This window comes from Leptodactylus fuscus, chromosome 11 (assembly GCF_031893055.1).
Source record: "Leptodactylus fuscus isolate aLepFus1 chromosome 11, aLepFus1.hap2, whole genome shotgun sequence".
Taxonomy (NCBI): Eukaryota; Metazoa; Chordata; class Amphibia; order Anura; family Leptodactylidae; genus Leptodactylus; species Leptodactylus fuscus.
Genome location: NC_134275.1, coordinates 3,793,088 through 3,811,404, shown reverse-complemented (window position 1 = coordinate 3,811,404; position 18,317 = coordinate 3,793,088). Strand labels below are relative to the sequence as shown.

The window sequence follows — 18,317 nt, the reverse complement described above, 5'->3', positions numbered from 1 at the left end:
GCGGGAAAAACACAAAATATTTCCATTGCATTTTTTTATTGTAGCACTTTTTGGCTGCAGCTCTCTAGGTGAGGCCATATATACATATATACAGTATAGGTATATATAGCACCATATATATATATATATATATATATATATATATATATATATACACAGTATAGCCATATATAGCAGGTTGTCAGGTTGATAGCGCTGTATTACGTATGGCTAGCATGTTATAGCGCAGGCGGAGCTGAGCACTTCGTTATACAGTATAGTCTTGTAGTATAATAATTACTATAACTTGTTATTTAATTACTTAAATCCCTGCTTGACCTTATGGGGCTTGGAGGACGGGCTCGCTCGCTAAGTGAATCGCAGATTACTCAGTATGGAAAGAACGCTGTCAATCATTGAGGAAAATACTCAGAGACTCGGAGTGAGCAGACTGAAGGAATGGAGACAGAAAAAAATGATGGCACGTGACACTTGTCACATCAGACTGTATCTGCTCAGCTCCTTCTGCTCTATTACACAATGCTTCACTTTACAGCCTGCTGCAAACGCTAGCCGTACACTAACCTTACTACACAATGACAAATGCAAGTCAATATTGTTATATTACATAGAATCCAAAAAGTATTCTCCAACGTTTCCAGGTTCTGATCAGTAAGAGACGTCCCGGGGTCTGGGGCTTATCCCGCTGCAGGTCACAGATAGGTCGTTGGTGAGCACTGATGGGAGTAGATCAGTTTAAAGGATTTGAGGCGTCATTCCTATGTAAATCTTAATCCGTGCCTTTGGTCAACATGCTGAACAGTGATTTGAAAGGTTTATGACACATCTCAATTATGGTAACCCAATGATATTACTTTGCTGCCAATGCCTGAGAGCCCTGGGACGTGGTGCGGAAAATGTAATGGCCATGGTAATAGCAGCTCCCTGCATAGAGTAGTACTGAGAGGTAGCATGGGGACCCGGCCTAACAGCATCTCCAAGACATACGCACATACATTGTAATGGTTGCATTACAAATTCTCAGGCTGGCAAATATTAAGCAACCGGGACACACAAAGGTAAGTGCTTCATGTTATATACATATCTGCTGTATATACATAAATGAGCACTCCGCTGCAATAATAAAGAGTAGTTTCCATGTAAGTTCCTATATATTGTGTAGGGGGATCAGAAGGTGCTTCTGTTTTAATAAACCGTAGGCCAGGCTTCCTAGAATCTCTGATTTCCATTGAGCTTGTAAGTAATATAGTCGATCAGCTGAAAGTTTGCAAGTGCTGGAATGTGAAGGGTTAGTCATACATATATATATATATATACTGTATATAATATATGAAGTATAACACGTAGCGAGAGGCCAGTGCTTGTATATATACTCACATGGTTCTGGGTACACAGAGGTTACAGACCCAACCAAATCCTTGTAAGATTTCACATACCGGTATTATTCTATCTATCTATCTATCTATCTATCTATCTATCTATCTATCTATCTATCTATCTATCTATCTATCTCCTATCTATCTATCTATCTATCTATCTATCTCTCTCCTATCTATCTATCTATCTATCTATCTATCTATCTATCTATCTCCTATCTATCTATCTATCTATCTATCTATCTATCTATCTATCTATCCATCTATTATCTATCTCCTATCTATCTATCTATCTATCTATCTATCTATCTATCTATCTATCTCCTATCTATCTATCTATCTATCTATCTATCTCCTATCTATCTATCTATCTATCTATCTCCTATCTATCTATCTATCTATCTATCTATCTATCTCCTATCTATCTATCTATCTATCTATCTATCTATCTATCTATCTCCTATCTATCTATCTATCTATCTATCTATCTATCTCCTATCTATCTATCTATCTATCTCCTATCTATCTATCTATCTATCTATCTATCTATCTATCTATCTATCTATCTATCTCCTACCTATCCCTATAGATAGATAGATAGATAGATAGATAGATAGATAGATAGGAGATAGATAAATAGATAGATAGATAGATAGATAGATAGATAGGAGATGGATAGATAGATAGATAGATAGATAGATAGATAGATAGGAGATAGATAGGAGATAGAGAGATAGATAGATAGATAGATAGATAGATAGGAGATGGATAGATAGATAGATAGATAGATAGATAGATAGGAGATAGAGAGATAGATAGATAGATAGATAGATAGATAGATAGATAGGAGATAGATAGATAGACAGATAGATGATAGATAGATAGATAGATAGATAGATAGATAGATAGATAGATAGGAGATAGATAGATAGGAGATAGATAGATAGATAGATAGATAGATAGGAGATAGATAGATAGATAGATGATAGATAGATAGATAGATAGATAGATAGATAGATAGATAGATAGATAGATATGTGTAGGTACCGGAGAGAGCACATCAGTGTATGAGCCGTCGATCAACTGTTTTGTCGATCACAAGAAAACTGATCCTCTATGTTTTTCCCCTACTGAACAAATCTTAGTTATCCGAGTGCCCAGGATGGTTTTGGATGTTTTGGCTATGATGGTGAGACAGATTTTGAGGTTCCCTCCAGCTGGATCCCAAGTCTCAAGATTCAAATACAGTTTTCCGATTAGCTTTGGACCTTTCCGTTCCGCCATGTTGTAGCCATTTGTACAATAGTGTAACTTTCCATTTCATCGTTCAAATATTCTACTTCCTATCCTCGTTGTCATGTAATATAGGGATTGTCTGTATATACTGAGACAATGGAGTCAATACCAACAAGGTCTTGTGATAATGAAGCACAAACATGGAGAGGAAGGGGATGGATTTTGGGCTAACTGCTCGATGATAGAAGTAGATGTGTCAGATTGTCCGTTCTGTTTCTTATACTCCAGTATTTAGCAGTATTACATTGCAGATCTAGAGCATGAAGCGTGGGAGGGGATAATAGATCCTATAATCTGGTTTAGAAGAATACGTCTTTAGATAAGTACCAGTATATATCATGTTGATACATCCTGATTTATAGACCTAGGAATTAGACGTATATCATTCATATATGAGCAGCCCATGTGGTGTATCCTAGAAGGAACATTACTAAATAACATGTGCAAAGTTTGATCAGGCTTTGATAGAGTTTTTCACGCCAAAATCGGAAGTGAAACCAGAATAGAGGAAGCGGAGTATCTGTCCTTCTCCATTCTCCCCAGTTCATGCCTTAAGATAACATTGGGGTCATATAGATACAGAACAGGCACATACAGTACAGTACAGGCCTGCAGATTTCTATAGGGGATGCATTTATGTCCCTGTGCGACCTATAACATGAAAGGATTCATTGTATTATGGTTCTGTGCACCAGGCCTTGAACTTTCTATAAAAGCCCTGTTCTAATAAATCCCTATAGTCTATGGTCTGTAAACTGAACAGATAAGTTTTTTGCAATCAGATGTAATAAATTTGTGTATAATAGCTTTATGAATGCCTCTGTTTCCTGAATGCAGATGGCTAAAGCTGTAGCTTGATGTACCTGCTGTACCTAACCATTCACATCTAGCATGCCATGACCCGGATGAACAATGAGCAGTTCTATGCCTCATACTCTTGTACTTTACTGACTGGCTTTATATAAAACCTGTATCTGAGTTCTAAGGGTAGAAATAGCAAAGCTTACACGAACAGCAAAGCTAGAATAAAATAAATCGGACAGTACAAGGACCCATCAAGCGTTCCCCATCCGGCGGAAATTCTGCGATTTCCAAAACCATTGCGTCAATTATGTCAATTATACCTACGGAAACGCTGTTGGGTACAATGGAAGCAGCAAGAGGAAAACTGCAGCTTAGCTTGCGGTTTTTCTTGCAGCATTTTTTTTGCATGGGACCTTACCCTTAAAGTGTGTTACGCTGAGGCCCCACGTTACAAAAACTCAGCATTTTCTGTTGCAGATTTTGCTGCAGTTTTTTCAGCCAAAGCCAGAATTAAAAAGAAGTGAAAAGTCTAAGAACTTCGTGACTTTGGCTTAAAAAACGCAACAAAAAACGCTGCATTTCTTATACTGATACCTGTGTAGCTTTCTGCATCCTATTTTGATGCCGCGTTTCCCCTTTAAATCGGAAAGCGTCTGCATTGGCTGCAATCTGATAATAGGTTTTGCTAAATGATATAAAATCTCTTGAAATTCCGGCGTCTGTAGTTTCGGTTCGGTACCGCGCCATGGGCTCTGAGAGCATTCCTCTGGCACAACATCATTGTGCTGAGTCTGGAGAACGTGACCGTGTTCTGCCTCAGAAAGTGAACCGCAGGGTCCCAGTAGTGTCTCTGCACGAACAAAGTAAGAGACAGGAATCTTCAGCAGCGTCCAGGAGATAGCGACATAACGTGAAATAATAAGAATGACTCTGTATAGCGCTCTTACAGCGGATCGGTCTGGGCGTGTTAAGATTAATGAAACATGAAGAACACAAATCATAAACTATTAGGATCAACCTGCTGGCGAGGTTACGTCTCTGTCTGTACCGCCAAACCCTTATAGAAATAAAACCTTTCCATGGTCGATCTATGACGGTGATTAGGATTTAGCGGTCGGTAACTTGGTATCCGATATCGAGCTGTCCGGAACCCTTCCTTACACTATAGACCAGTAAATAACCTCCTAAACGCCGGTTCCTTATTATTTTTTGTCGCTATTATCCAAAGTGACAGAGCACAACTAAGAAGAGAACACACAATGGGATTAGGCATGATTAGATCTGACGGTTCATGATAGCCTCAGCTTTAACAGCAAGGGGAACCAAAATAGACACTGCAAAGTATCCTGGGTAATATCTTCCCCGTCCTCCCTCCTGCACGCAAATAATTGCAAAACTTTGTCCTTGATTTTACTGTTTTTTCTCTGCTTACATCAATGTCCAATTGAATATTATTAATAGACAGCGGCGGCGGCAGCCTTGAAGTGCACTCACTCCTTCTTGTGTTGTGATGGCCTCTGACTCATATGACATCAGTGAAACAATACGTGTCATCGGAGCGCAGGAGAAAAACACGGCAGCCCAGTAACAGAAAGCGCAGGAGCTTCTATTTTTATATATTTAAAAAAAAAATACTATTTTTTATATTAGTCAATTCTGACAACAATTTTTCCTCTCGAATGTTCACCTATTAAATGATCATGGCAAATTTACCCACACATGGTCGGACTATTAAAGGGATCCTATCATTAAATATCATGTAGGAATGGCCTTAAGAAAGGCTATTCTTCTCCTACCTTTAGATGTCTTCTCCGCGCCGCCGTTCCGTAGAAATCCGGGATTTCTTCAGTATGCAAATGAGTTCTCTCGCAGCACTGGGGGCGGGTCCCAGCGCTCAAACAGCACTGGGGGCGTCCCCAATGCTGCGAGAGAACTCTCCATCTTCTTCAGGCATCTTCTTCCGGCACCGGCGGTCAAACTTCTAGGTCTCAGGCAGAGCCGACTGCACATGCCCGCGGCCATAAGAAAATGGCCGCTTATTTACTGTGCATGCGCAGTCGGCTCTGCGTAAACGCAGCGAAAAAACTCTATGGAGAAAAAATGCTACGTTTCACAGTCATTGCGGCCTACTACGCGGGGCCTGGGCCTAAACATGTGTTAAGCTCCTATTGACTGTGGTGCCTGTACACCGGATTTTGGTGACATTTTTCTGGCAGTATTTTTTGCTGGCTCCGTGTCTTCTAGGAAGTCTAATATTTTAGATCTAAATTCAATATTAGACATCACTGCCAAGGTTTATCAAAATTGTGTAAGTTCTGGAGAGCTCTAGCCCAGTTTTACTATGACTTAGACCATGTAAACTGATTCTAGGTTCACATTAGCTCTAGGATCTCCTTCATTCGGGGAGAACAGAAAACCAGTTTGTTGAAAAAGCGGTTACCCACGGACGCCATCAGATCCATTGATGACAATGGGATCCACTGCGCGTCCACTGGGAGTGGCAGAGAAAAAAATCCTCCATACAAAATTTGCTGATTTTTGTCGGTTTCTGCACCAGATTTGAACTCAGCCCTAGATAAGCAGTCTTAAAATTTGTCAGTTTTATCACAGTGGCTGATGCTGGATGAGAACTGTCTAGTTTAAGTTTCTACCACCTTTTTATTGGCTTACTCTGACTCACTTTTGGTCCATGTCCCCTTTTTCGGACTCCAAACCCGCATGTCTAGCAAGTCAAAAATTTCTTGCCCAATCTAGATGCACCACATTGCACCAAATATACTCTACATTTTCACTGTGTATATGGTCACCTGATCGTAGAGAAGGTTCTTCTAAGAATTGTTTCTCCTGATGCATTGAAACATTGACGACAGAAGTTCTGTACATAGAACAAAGGCCTAACTGAATTAGAGAGGACGCCCAGGGTAAGTAAGAGGATGGCGGGAATAGAGTATGAAGGCAGGACGTCAAGCATGTGATTGTACAATTTGCAAAGAAAGACGGCTTGTGGCGACTGATAGACAATGTACAAACCTATGAATGGACAGTACAGAGACCTCTCGAAGGCCTGTACTGGGGACACGAGGGTACCCTAAAACGGTTTTAACCTAGTCATAAGCAAGGCGTCCTTTACAATAAGAGACTATAGAACTCATTGCTACATGATGTCGTGTAAAAAGTTAAGACTGTTTCTTACCACATACCAATACTCTCCGGACCTTGGAGGATAACCATCTTGGACAAGGTAAGTAGAAGAGACGGCTTGCAACACTCTTGAGGTTCTAAAATCCAATCTTTAATTCGGTCCATTTAAAATACAGGAAAACGTGCGAAAAAAATAATTAAGTGCATGCGTTAAAAGAAAACCCTAACGCGTTTCGGGGTGGACGTCCCCCTTAGTCATAGAAGTTAGTCTTCTACTTACCTCGTCCAAGATGATGTCGTGTTATAACTTCTACAAGTTCAAGAGGGGCCGAGAGGCATATCTGAATGTAAAAATATCCAATATTTTAGGAAGGGACATTGATCCAGGGATTTGTTATGATTGCCTTATTCGGAGTTGGTGTCCACCTTTGGATCAATATGGTAGGTCTGGGGCAACACGGTAGGTCAGTGGTTAGCCTTGCAGCACTGGAGTCCTGGGTTTGAATCCCGCCAGGAACAACATCTGCAAGGAGGTTGTATGTTCTCCCTGTGTTTGCCTGGATTTCTTCCCATTATACAAAGACATACTGATAGGGAGAAAAAAAAAATATGGTCGTTCTATAGGGTGGACTCGATGGACTTATTTTTAAATCCAACCTCATCCGCTATGTTATTATGTTTACAGCTATGTTACTTATTATTTTTGGTATACGTTGTAGCAAAAAATGGAAGCAGAGTGCTACCTTGTATAAATCCCCTTCCTTAAGGCTATTCCTTACATTCTAATTCTAGAATCCCTTTAACAAATGAACAAAACCTTGATTTCTAATAAGAATTAAATCGCACGTTTACATTCTGCGCCGCTTTTTAAAGTTACTTAAAGTTCAGTTCATCCGAAAAAAAACGTATTACCCCTTAATGAGTTAATGTTTAAGATGTCTCCTTAATTTTGTTTGCCTTGGCGATTGGATGTCTGTAAGACGATCGGATGAAATAGAGCGAGCGCTTTGATTCCTGCGCCGGGTATTCAATATCATAAAGCCACAATGCACGAGAGCTCCAGTGACCCGCAGGCCTGAGGTTTCATGCTTGTGTACAATACACATTTACATTTTAATGGAATAATTCTGACTTTAATGAATAGAATTCCACTGTAGACCAAGAAGTCATTGATGGAGAGTGACAGAAATAGGTGAGACATGAAACAAGGGCCTACAGGCCTGTGCGAATTACAGCAGGTTACAGGCGCCGGGGCATCATAGGTAATATTTAATCTAGTTGCCCATATTAATAGGGCAGCAGAAACATATTGAGAGTTTGTAAATTGTATAAAAATGGAGATGTAAAAACGACTGCTCAGACAATCGCGTTAGTGAATCATTCGGGAGGAGAAATTGACGCCGTTCTGTTGGTGCTTGACGTACATTTATTTCACAGCAGACTCAGTAAATGGGATAATGGTGCCAATTTTTTTTATTTCTCAGCTGTACGACATATCCCTTAGAATATTTGTATTCACTATATTCCGGCAACTCCAATGCAATTGAATGTAACTACATTGAGGTCTTATTTTGCGGCGTGTTTACTTGTATCCCAGCTAGGCTGACGCATGCCGAGCTACTGTAACCCTTTAAAAGACACAAAATTCAATCGACTCGATGTCATTACCCCAGCAACAAATTATAATATTAATGTGTATCATGTTAAAGCAAAAAGTGCATGATATGAACTCAGACGGTAAAGTATCCTATAGACGAGACATCTTTATGGTCAGGGCTGCGCATATGCTATTCCTTGAATATAGATGGAAGATATTGTCTAGGTCAGATAGTTGCTGTGGTGAACGCAGGTGGTAATATATTTATTCATTCATTGTAAAGGATTAACAAACTTAGGTTCTGAGCCTGTGGGGGGCGCTCTTGCCATACTCTATCTGATCGCTTCTTTGCCAATAGAAAGATTCACATCCAAGGTCTACCGCTTTGATAAGAAAATGCACGTGATTAGTTAAGAAAAGTAACTTAGGCTAGGTTCATGTCTGCGTTGCAGTTTCCATTCAGGGGGTCCATAAAAAGCGATTACCTTAGGAAACCCTTGGGCCCCATAGACTATAATGGGGTCCGTGTGCTTGCTGCCAGATCTCCGCAGGGATCCTACGGATAGGAAAGTAGTTCACACTCTACTGTCCACAAGATTCGTGCAGGCAGCATGCAGCAAGCACACGGACCCCATTATAGTCTATGGGGTCCATGTGCTTTCCCTGCACGGCACTTGCAGTTGCATTCGGTATTCCGTTCGTGGGGTCCCCATGCAGACTCTCTGAATGGAATACCAATGCAGATGTGAACGAGGCCTAAAAGAAAAGTCAGATTTTGGTGGGACCAGTCTACGAGGCCTCCTGACTTTTCCACAACACGCGATATAGGGGGATGATATATATAGTTGGTTGAATTTCAGCACGTCTCATCCTTTGTTCTCATGGGCAAAGGAGATGTCTTGTAATGGTTTACGTCTCCTTTTCCAGTGATAACTGGCCAAGTCAAGTCTGCATGTGTATAGGGGTTGAGAGGAATACCTATCGCGATTGAAGGTTGTATGCTTTCTAATACTTGCTGTTCTTTGTTCACAGGCAGACACTGGATATGCAGTGATAACCATATTGTGACCCTTGTAAAGTGAAATTGGACGTATCTCTACATTGGCTAACACAGATACATGCTGTAGGGCAATGCTACAACGGCCCTGTTTTTTTCAGAGGTTTGTATTAAAATGTACCAGGTACCCAAAATGGACTAAAAGCGAATACCTTACATTTTCAACGTTTCCATCCAAAGTTCTTCTCTGTTGGACGATTTTGGTTATTGTCTGTTTCCCACAGCTGGTAAATTCTCTGCCGTACAAAGTGGGTGTTGTTGGACCTTGGACCTGTGACCCCTTGTTTTCCAAAGCCCTCCCACACGTTGCTGCCAAGTTAGCCATTGAACGCATCAATAAGGATGCTACCTTAGATTTGGGACTGTCTTTTAACTATGTGATACTTGATGAAGATTGCCAAACTTCAAAGGCTCTTTCGACTTTCCTTACGTACTCTGTGGTTGCGTCAGGGTTTATCGGCCCTTCCAATCCAGGATATTGCGACGCTGCTACTCTTCTAGGAAAAAACTGGAACAAAGCTGTGTTTTCTTGGGCCTGCATCAACTATGAGCTGGACAATGTGAAAAGTTTCCCCACCTTTGCCAGGACGCTACCTTCTCCCACCAGGGTTCTTTTTAATGTCATGAAATATTTTCAATGGGCTCATGTCGGGGTCATCTCATCCAATGAAGACATTTGGAAGGACACTGGCAGGAAAGTGGCAAATGCCCTTCGGAGTAATGGATTGCCAGTGGGAATAGTCGTGTCTATGGGAGTGGATGGTAAGAGTACTCGGGAAATTCTGGAGAAAGTCCGAAAAGTTGACAACTTACGCTGTAAGTCTGCTTTCTCTTCTAGCTTGGAAGTCATTGTATATGCAATGGATATATTTACTTAAAGGGTTTTTTCCAGAACTATCTTGCGGCCTTTCCTTTGGTCCTCAGGTCAGTGGGGTGCCAGATTCATGTGCAGGAATGAAAAAGAGCAGTGCTATTGGTGTAGGATAGGCAACAGCTGTCAATAAAGTCTACAGGGTCGAGATTCAAATTTTGAGGCTCTGACGCCCCCATTGCACCAGAACTTCATTAGCATATTTCTATAAAATGACTGTTTAAAGGGATCCTATCATTGGAAACCCAACTCGTAGGAATAGCCTTAAGAAAGGCTATTCTTCTCCTACCTTTAGATGTCTTCTCCGTGCTGCTGTTCAGTAGAAATCCTGATTTTCTTCGGTATGCAAATGAGTTCTCTCGCAGCACTGGAGGCGGTCTCTAGCGCTCAAACAGCACTGGGGGCGTCCCCAATGCTGCAAGAGAACTCTCCCGCGCCGCCTCCATCTTCGTTTGGAACGGCCTCTCCCTGCATCTTCTTCCATCCTGGGTTCCAATTTTTTAGGCCTCGGCAGAGCAGACCGCGCAGATGTGAATATATGGACATTTGTCATATTATATAAGACCTACACTGGCAAGTATTTTCTATTGACCATGTCATTCTCTTAATACACTGAAACACTAAAATATCTCGACCAGCAATCCATCCTAGATCAACGTAGTGCAGCATTTAGAGGGGCCGAGAAGTGCAGCCAGGACCCGGGCAGTGATACGACTCTCATCCCGCACGCGGCTCATGTACATCTTCTGGTCACAACAACTTTTTAAAATGGAAATGGGGCCGTTATCGGAATTAACAAAACAGGCTATTGGTGATAACATTATCCAGCGTAAATAAGGATTCATTATTCAGAGGTCTGCGTGGTGAAATCCTATTTGCCTGCGTTTCTTTTGATGAGTGGAGCGGCCTATGTGGATTATACACATTATATAATAAGGATGTGCATTGATCAAGTATACAGAGTATAAATATGTGATAACAATTATATACTTATTATATACTTGTACCCCAGCACGGTATTTACTAGACGTGATGGTACAAATTAATATACTGCTTATAACAGACACTTAAAGAGGTTTTATCGAACTTTCATACTGCTGATCTATCCACAAACATAAAAAACACTGTTACTTACCTCTCCTGGGCTCCGGCACGCTCCTCATGGATCTTCAATGATGGACCAGACATCACGTGAGCCAGGCTTACATGGTAACACATAATGATGCAGGTCCACGTGACGTCTGTGAACCCTTCTGGATTGCAGGAGAGGCAAGTAACAGTGATTTTTAATGTTCTCTCACCTCTCCTAGCCCTCCAATCATTATACTCAGGGGTCAGAAAAGACCCTCAAGTATAATAATAGCAGTGTTTCTGGGGTTCGCAGGACCGTGGCCTCACTTACCGATCCCCCTCCCCTGATCACAGCCGCTTCTGCAGAAGGGGAAGTGCCGGCGGGTGTGAGCATGAGTGAGGATCAGTAAGTAATAGGGCCCATTAATCCAACAGGTAACGGCCTATTGCAAAAAGGAACTAAACATCAAGGGCCCCCTAATGTCCCGGGCCATGTGACAACCATTACCGCTGCTACCCTGGCAGTTACACCTCTGGTCTCGAGGTACCAGAAGCTGCTAGTGGATGAGCGGTGCATGCAGTCCTATAAGTAATAGGGGGGATGCTGCAGGTCAGCAGACCACCACCACACCTTGCAGATCACCCATTTCACCAGTGCTTAGCACTCACTACTGCCCCCTATTGTGAGATAGCCACAAGAGAAAACAGTTGCTCCAGCCGACACAGAATAACTCATTTACATCTAGGTTAAAAGTGGAATAAAAAAAAGTTCTGTTCTAGTTGTCACCGACTGTGCCTATAACTTAGTAGAGATTTTAGTGATTTAAAGGGAGATTTTACTCCCTTTAAAGGGGTTGTCCATGAGCTTAATAAGTAATCCTAAGGCTGAGGCTCCACAATGCAGCTTTTTTTATTGCAATTTTTGCTGCGTTTTTTTTTTTTGCTAAATCCAAGAATGGCTACAAAAGGAATAAGAAATGTATAAGAAACTTTTATCTACTCAATCCACTCCTGACTTTGGCCCCAAACCCCCCCAGCAAAATCTGCAACAAAAAAAAGCTGCATTTCTGCATCGTAGGACCACAACCTTATCATTATCTTGTCATTTACTTTCCTGCTATATGGTATATTGCCACCTCAGCTGGCTCCTGTATAGTATATTGCCCCCCTTATGATCTTTGTGGTACAGTGCCCACTTTTACACAATGTCCATATATTGTTCAGTGTCCATATGTAGTGCATGGTGCTCCCTGGAGAGATGGGTGAGCGGATACCAGACGGAAATGCTCCAAACACTCACCTACGGATGTATACACAACCCATTCAAACTGATGGGTTTGAAAATGCACCAACTTTTGAAGATTTTGAGCCGGTTTCAAAAACTGATTTTGCCCACATGTGAACTCAGCCAATGACAGCTTTCTGGCATAGCGAGATAATATTGGGGCGTATATTTGGTGCAAGAGCCAAATGTGCACCACAAACCCAAATCCATTGCCTCTTCATCAATCTACTGGTCCCTGCACCAGTAGGACCATTTATTAAAACTGCCATGCCGCACGCCATTATTAATACATACGCCCCAATTTGTACAGATATACAGATTCTGTCCCACTAGATGTAAATCAGAACCTGCACATCAATTACAATGGGACAACTTTGCACTCTATGTTAATGAGAATAGATGTTTCTTGTGCTGTTCTCCCTGTGTAATGAGTCAACAAAATAACAGTTCCCAAAATCATTCATTCCATACTGTGGCGTTCTACATGTCATGTCAATGTAAGGGTTAATATTAGGCTATTTGTCTATGTATTGCAGTGATCATCATGTGCATGCATTCTGTACTTGTTGGAGGAAAAGCCCAACGACAACTTCTGGAGATTGCACACGACTTGAAGATGACAGATGGCACCTATGTTTTTATCCCCTATGATACTCTGTACTACAGTTTACCTTATCATAAAACACCATATGAGATACTGAAGCTAAGCTCCAAGCTCAGGGCTGCCTATGACGCCGTACTCACAATCACCGTGGAGTCCGAGCAGAGAAGCTTCTATCAAGCCTTCCAAGAAGCAATCGACAGTGGGGAGGTTATATCCAAAGCAAACCCCACAGAGGTATGTAGGATTGGGATGTATGTGGCCGAATGTAAGAACCTTTATTAATATCAGTATTGTTAAAGCGCTATCTTATACATTTATGGGCACCCTGTAAACAGCAGCGCTCTTAGTTTGCAACGGGCCCTTCTTATTTTGTAAACCGACTCCAACTGGACTGACAATCTGTCCAAAGAGTATGTATGAATCGGGAAGTCAGAATGTCAGGAAGATGGCAGCAAAGGAAGTGTCTGGTGAGCAAGGTAACAGCACTGCCGGCTGCAAGATGCCCATTGCTAACGGACGTACCACCAAAATAAGCTGTGGCAGTGTTTTCTCATCCACAACCCCCGTGCTGACTGGGCCACTTTTCTTTTTCCAGGCCATAACCTATTGTATGATTTGTATGTTAACAATTTTTTGTATAATTCTTAGCACCAATATGCAATTCACTTTTCTTGTATGTTTGTGGAATTACCGATAACTATATTTTTGGTGTCTTATTTAGGTGTCTCCCTTATTTGGCACCATATACAATGCAATCTATTTTACTGCCCATGCCATGAACAACAGCAGGCAGCACGACAGCTGGGTGTCCGGGTCCAGCCTAGTCAAGCACTCAAAGAACATGCAGTTTTATGGCTTTAACCAGTGGATTAGGACAGATCTGAATGGCAATGGATTTACAGACTATGTTATCCTGGACACGGACATAAAGACCTGCGAACTGTACCGCACCTATGTCGTGGATATGGAAACAGATATGGTGAGATACATGGGAAGGCCTATTCACTTTCCAAATGGCGTCTCTCCAAAGTCAGACTCTTATTGCTGGTTTGCTAATGGAAAAATCTGCACTGGAGGTGAGTACAAAGTTTAATGCGTATCTATACAGTGTTTGGTATAAAAAGCAGCCTCTGTGTCAGATCCAAGATAGAAGGTTCTGTTATAGAGGCTCGGCACAACCTGTGCTTACTTACAATCTGTGTGAATAGGAAGAACTAGACGTAGAAACATTCAGACACAATGTTTTAGACCATATATAACAAATCTGCAGGAATAGATTTTGTATGGCTTTATGGAACTGCATTATAATATTGTGGCCAAAAGTGCTGTCAACTAACAGTTTTGCAAAGTTTCATGATGCATAACCAAGGAGAGGACGTTGGAGATGTTCCAGTGTCTCCAAGCTCAGTCCGATCCTGCCGCTCCAGTGGTTTCTTCCGGCAGATGCTCCTGCACCCTTGAATGCTGAGGTCCTGTGTCCTATTCTTTGGCTGCGGAGGCTGATGATGATGCTTAGTGTTCATAGGGACACAGGACAAAAACATGATGAAAATATGAATATGTTTTATTTTTATTTTTTCCACCTTCCCCTGCCTAGTATATATTAAAACGGATACTCTAGACCAGTGGTCCCCAACCTTTTTTCCACCAGGGACCAGTTTCAGCAAGACAATTTTTCTATGGTCCGGTGGTGACGGGAAGGGGTGTGGATGGGGACGGGAAGGGGTGTAGTTGGGGTGGGAGGGGTGTGGTTGGGGTGGGGTTAAGCATGGGGGTGTAGATTACTGATGACGGACACTGCAGGTTATGAAGATGACTACTGATGACAGACACTGTTATGAAGATTAGAGATGAGCGAGTACTGTTTGGATCAGTCGATCCGAACAGCACGCTCACATAGAAATGAATGGACGTAGCCGGCATGCGGGGGGGTTAAGCGGCCGGCTGCCGTCAAAGCAGAAGTACCAGGTGCATCCATTCATTTCTATGGAGCGTGCTGTTCGGATCGACTGATCCTAACAGTACTCGCTCATCTCTAATGAAGATGGCTACTGATGACGGCTATCACTCCTAATGCTGCTATTAACCTCACTACAGCTACATTACACGCCACAGGGACAAGTGACGTGTAATGTAGTTGCCCAAAGTTTGGTAGGCGAGTGCGGGGTGGAGCCAAGACCCGCTGCATGTCCTGCATAGTACTAGAATCCCGGACACACAGCGGGTCCTGGCTCAACTCCGCACTTTGCTCACCTTATCCTGATGAGCAACAACCAAGCGGGTCCTGGCTCAACCTTGGGCACTCGCCGGCTCCACAGCAGCTGCTGACTCCTCGCCGCGGGTACGCGGACCGGTGCCACATGCCCCGCGTCCCAGTACTGGTCTGCAGACTGGCGGTTGGAGACCCCTGCCCTAGACAACCCCTTTAATTCCAACACTCATGTTCCTTATTTTGCCCAGCCTTAGGGGACAATCAGGCAGCTCCTGTACATAAAAATAAGTCAACTCAACTCACCTATATAGAAAACCATCTCCAATCGTTCCCACAAACACTCCTGCGCACAGATCCTAACCCCCTCGGCTTGGGGCAACGTTGTAAGGAAAGAAGCAAAAACCGGGTCCAACAATCAAGGAGGAATCCAATAAAAAATTAAAACTTAACTTTTAATATTGATACATGAAAAAACAAGGTTATGTGCAAACAACCAGGATCAGAAAGCAGTCTATGGGTTAGACTGACGCGTTTCGGGACCTTTCTGTTCCTTACTTATAGTCACTCGAGTCTTCCTTTGCCCGATCATAACCTAAGCTCATAGTCACTTCAATTTTTTTCTGGTGATTTTAAGTATTTTTGTAACAGACTTTATTAGAGAATGTTTATTTGTTAGTTGCTAATTGTTAGATATTGGATTACATTCTATCTTATCGTTTGTGCTTTGTATCCAATATAAGTAAATGAGTTCTTTCTAGTGATCTCTTTGTATCAGGGTATTAGGCAGTTAATATTTCGCACATCCTATTATTTTACCCTATTCTCACCTGAATCATGCAATCATTCTAGACTACGAGAGTGATGGATCAGGCAGAAGAATGCTATCATTGAACTGATTTCCTAAGAAGTGGATTGATTGAATGTGTATTCACTTACTAAGGTGCATTGTGTGCTTGTAAGTGGATGAGGTTAGCATGTAATGCTCAGTCATTTTCCCGTCAATCTTCTCAAAAAAAAATTCTGGTTTGTAATAGAACTGCATTGTAGCTGAAGAAAGTATCATGTTGTATACAGTGTATCCGGTCCCTGTAGAAGATCTACCAAGCTACATCTATGAAATACGATGCAATGTTTCTAGAATGGATTTTTTTCCCTATAGTAGGATAACTCAGTCTTTGTATTATTTATGATGTTGCTTTTTAAAATAACGGAAGTCTATCCGGTCCATAACGCCTGCCACATCAATAAGTGTACCATGTAAGAGCAGAAACATATTGTTGTGGCTACAAACCGTTGCAGCAATGCAAAGATAAGCATCTGGTTTATAGATGAGCTGATCAGCCTTCATGTTATGGATGGAATTGCTGTCTAAGCAATTCCCTGGTAAGCTGCAGGTAACAAAAGACTGCAAAAAATAAAAAATAAAATACCTATAATCCAACATCACCGCGGTTTGCAGGGTGTAAGGATTCCTCTAAGTTATTCAACAGAGCCCGCCACAATGAAGGATGGGCTTGAACTTTTGGAACCAAAGTTGCAACCCCAGAACAAGATGTCATAAAATACTTGCATTATGGGGCCACACGGTGGCTCAGTGGTTAGCACTGCAGCCTTGCAGCGCTGGAGTCCTGGTGTTCAAATCCCGCCAAGGGCAAAAAAACATCTGCAAGGAGTTTGTATGTTCTCCCCGTGTTTGCGTGGATTTCCATCCCATATTTCAAAAAGACATACTGATAGGAAAAAATGTACATTGTGAGCTCTAAGTGGGGCTCACAATCTACATTTAAATAAAAAATAAAAAATAAAAAAAATAAATAAAAATAAAATACTTGCATTTGCAGGCCAAGGAGCAAACAAGAAACCGTATAGCGGGCAGAAGGTAATACACAAATTGGGTTACAGGAATGGTCAATACCAGAAGACCAAGCCACGATTGAAGTGCAGAAGGTCACAATAAAAAGCCAAGTCGTATAGAGAGGGTTGATGCAGGGGAGCAAGCCAAAATCAGTAAACCAGAAGATCAGCAGCTAAATAGGGTAAGGTACTGGGAGTCAGTTCAGAGAACACAGGAGCCTTGGTCTGGACCCAATCACTGGCATCTGGGCAAGAAAAGTGTCAGGTTAATATACCTTGCCTCAGCCCTTGATCAGACTCTGAAGTTCAGCCCTGATTGCTTCTGCATCGCAAATCTCTGACTGGCTAAACAGAACTAGCTAAAGCTTGGCTGGTGGAATAGCAACCTTAAAACATCAGCCATGTGGCATATGCAGATGCCATGCACCATCTCCCCCAGCAGTGCTGCACCGAAGAGGATGATGACATAAGTGGACATGAAGGAGCGTGGATATTTAGAGTTCGGACACTACAAGTAGTCAGGGGCAGGCCAGCTTTGTCTATGGACAGCAATACCACAGGCAGTTTGGAAATTCCAATCATGGCTAAAGGGGCAGCCTTGGGAGATATAACCAGCGACTCAGTGGTCATATATGTCTCTCTAGTGCACTGCATGTGATTTTCCAAGGTGGAAAAGAGTTGCCCAAGAACTTTTTAAAATTTACTAAAAACAGGGAATGAATTAAAGGTAAAACACTTGCTAGCCTTTGTGTCCTTATGTGTAGCCCTTACACCAATGGCTTATTCGTCATCTAGAGTCGAGAATCAAAAACTATTCATCTTGTAGCGATGCTAAACTAAAATTCATGGGGGTCGCGTTCACCCCCAATTCAATACACATGGAAATATCTTTGGATATATTAATTTTCAAGTGGGCACCAAGTACAAAACAATAAAAAGCCTCTTTGTAAGGGGTTGTCCAGGATAACCATTTTTGTTATTAGGCCGGGGAAGGTTAAACAAATTTACAAAATATACTCACCGCTCCTCGAATATTCGAGTGTCTCCCAAACAATATATTGCAAAGCGCTATCCTTTAAAATAATTACAAGAACACTGGCATATTCTACAAGATTCCCCCCCCCCCCTAAGCCATCTGTAATTTTTTGT

General features: G+C 41.9%; 1 protein-coding gene across 2 annotated transcripts in view; it reads left to right on the top strand.

Moving 5' to 3' along the window:
* The first annotated feature begins 768 nt into the window (after positions 1–768).
* The window catches only part of GUCY2F (guanylate cyclase 2F, retinal), a 52,571-nt gene continuing 35,022 nt past the window's right edge, over positions 769–18,317 (top strand). The window contains exons 1-4 of one of the 2 annotated variants that reach the window (XM_075259422.1): positions 769–1,058; positions 9,247–10,087; positions 13,035–13,336; positions 13,824–14,178. In XM_075259422.1, coding sequence (XP_075115523.1) covers positions 9,346–10,087; positions 13,035–13,336; positions 13,824–14,178 — 1,399 coding nt within the window. In that variant the 5' untranslated portion in view covers positions 769–1,058; positions 9,247–9,345. The remainder of the gene's footprint in view (positions 1,059–9,246; positions 10,088–13,034; positions 13,337–13,823; positions 14,179–18,317) is intronic. The other variant, XM_075259423.1, reaches the window with a different exon arrangement.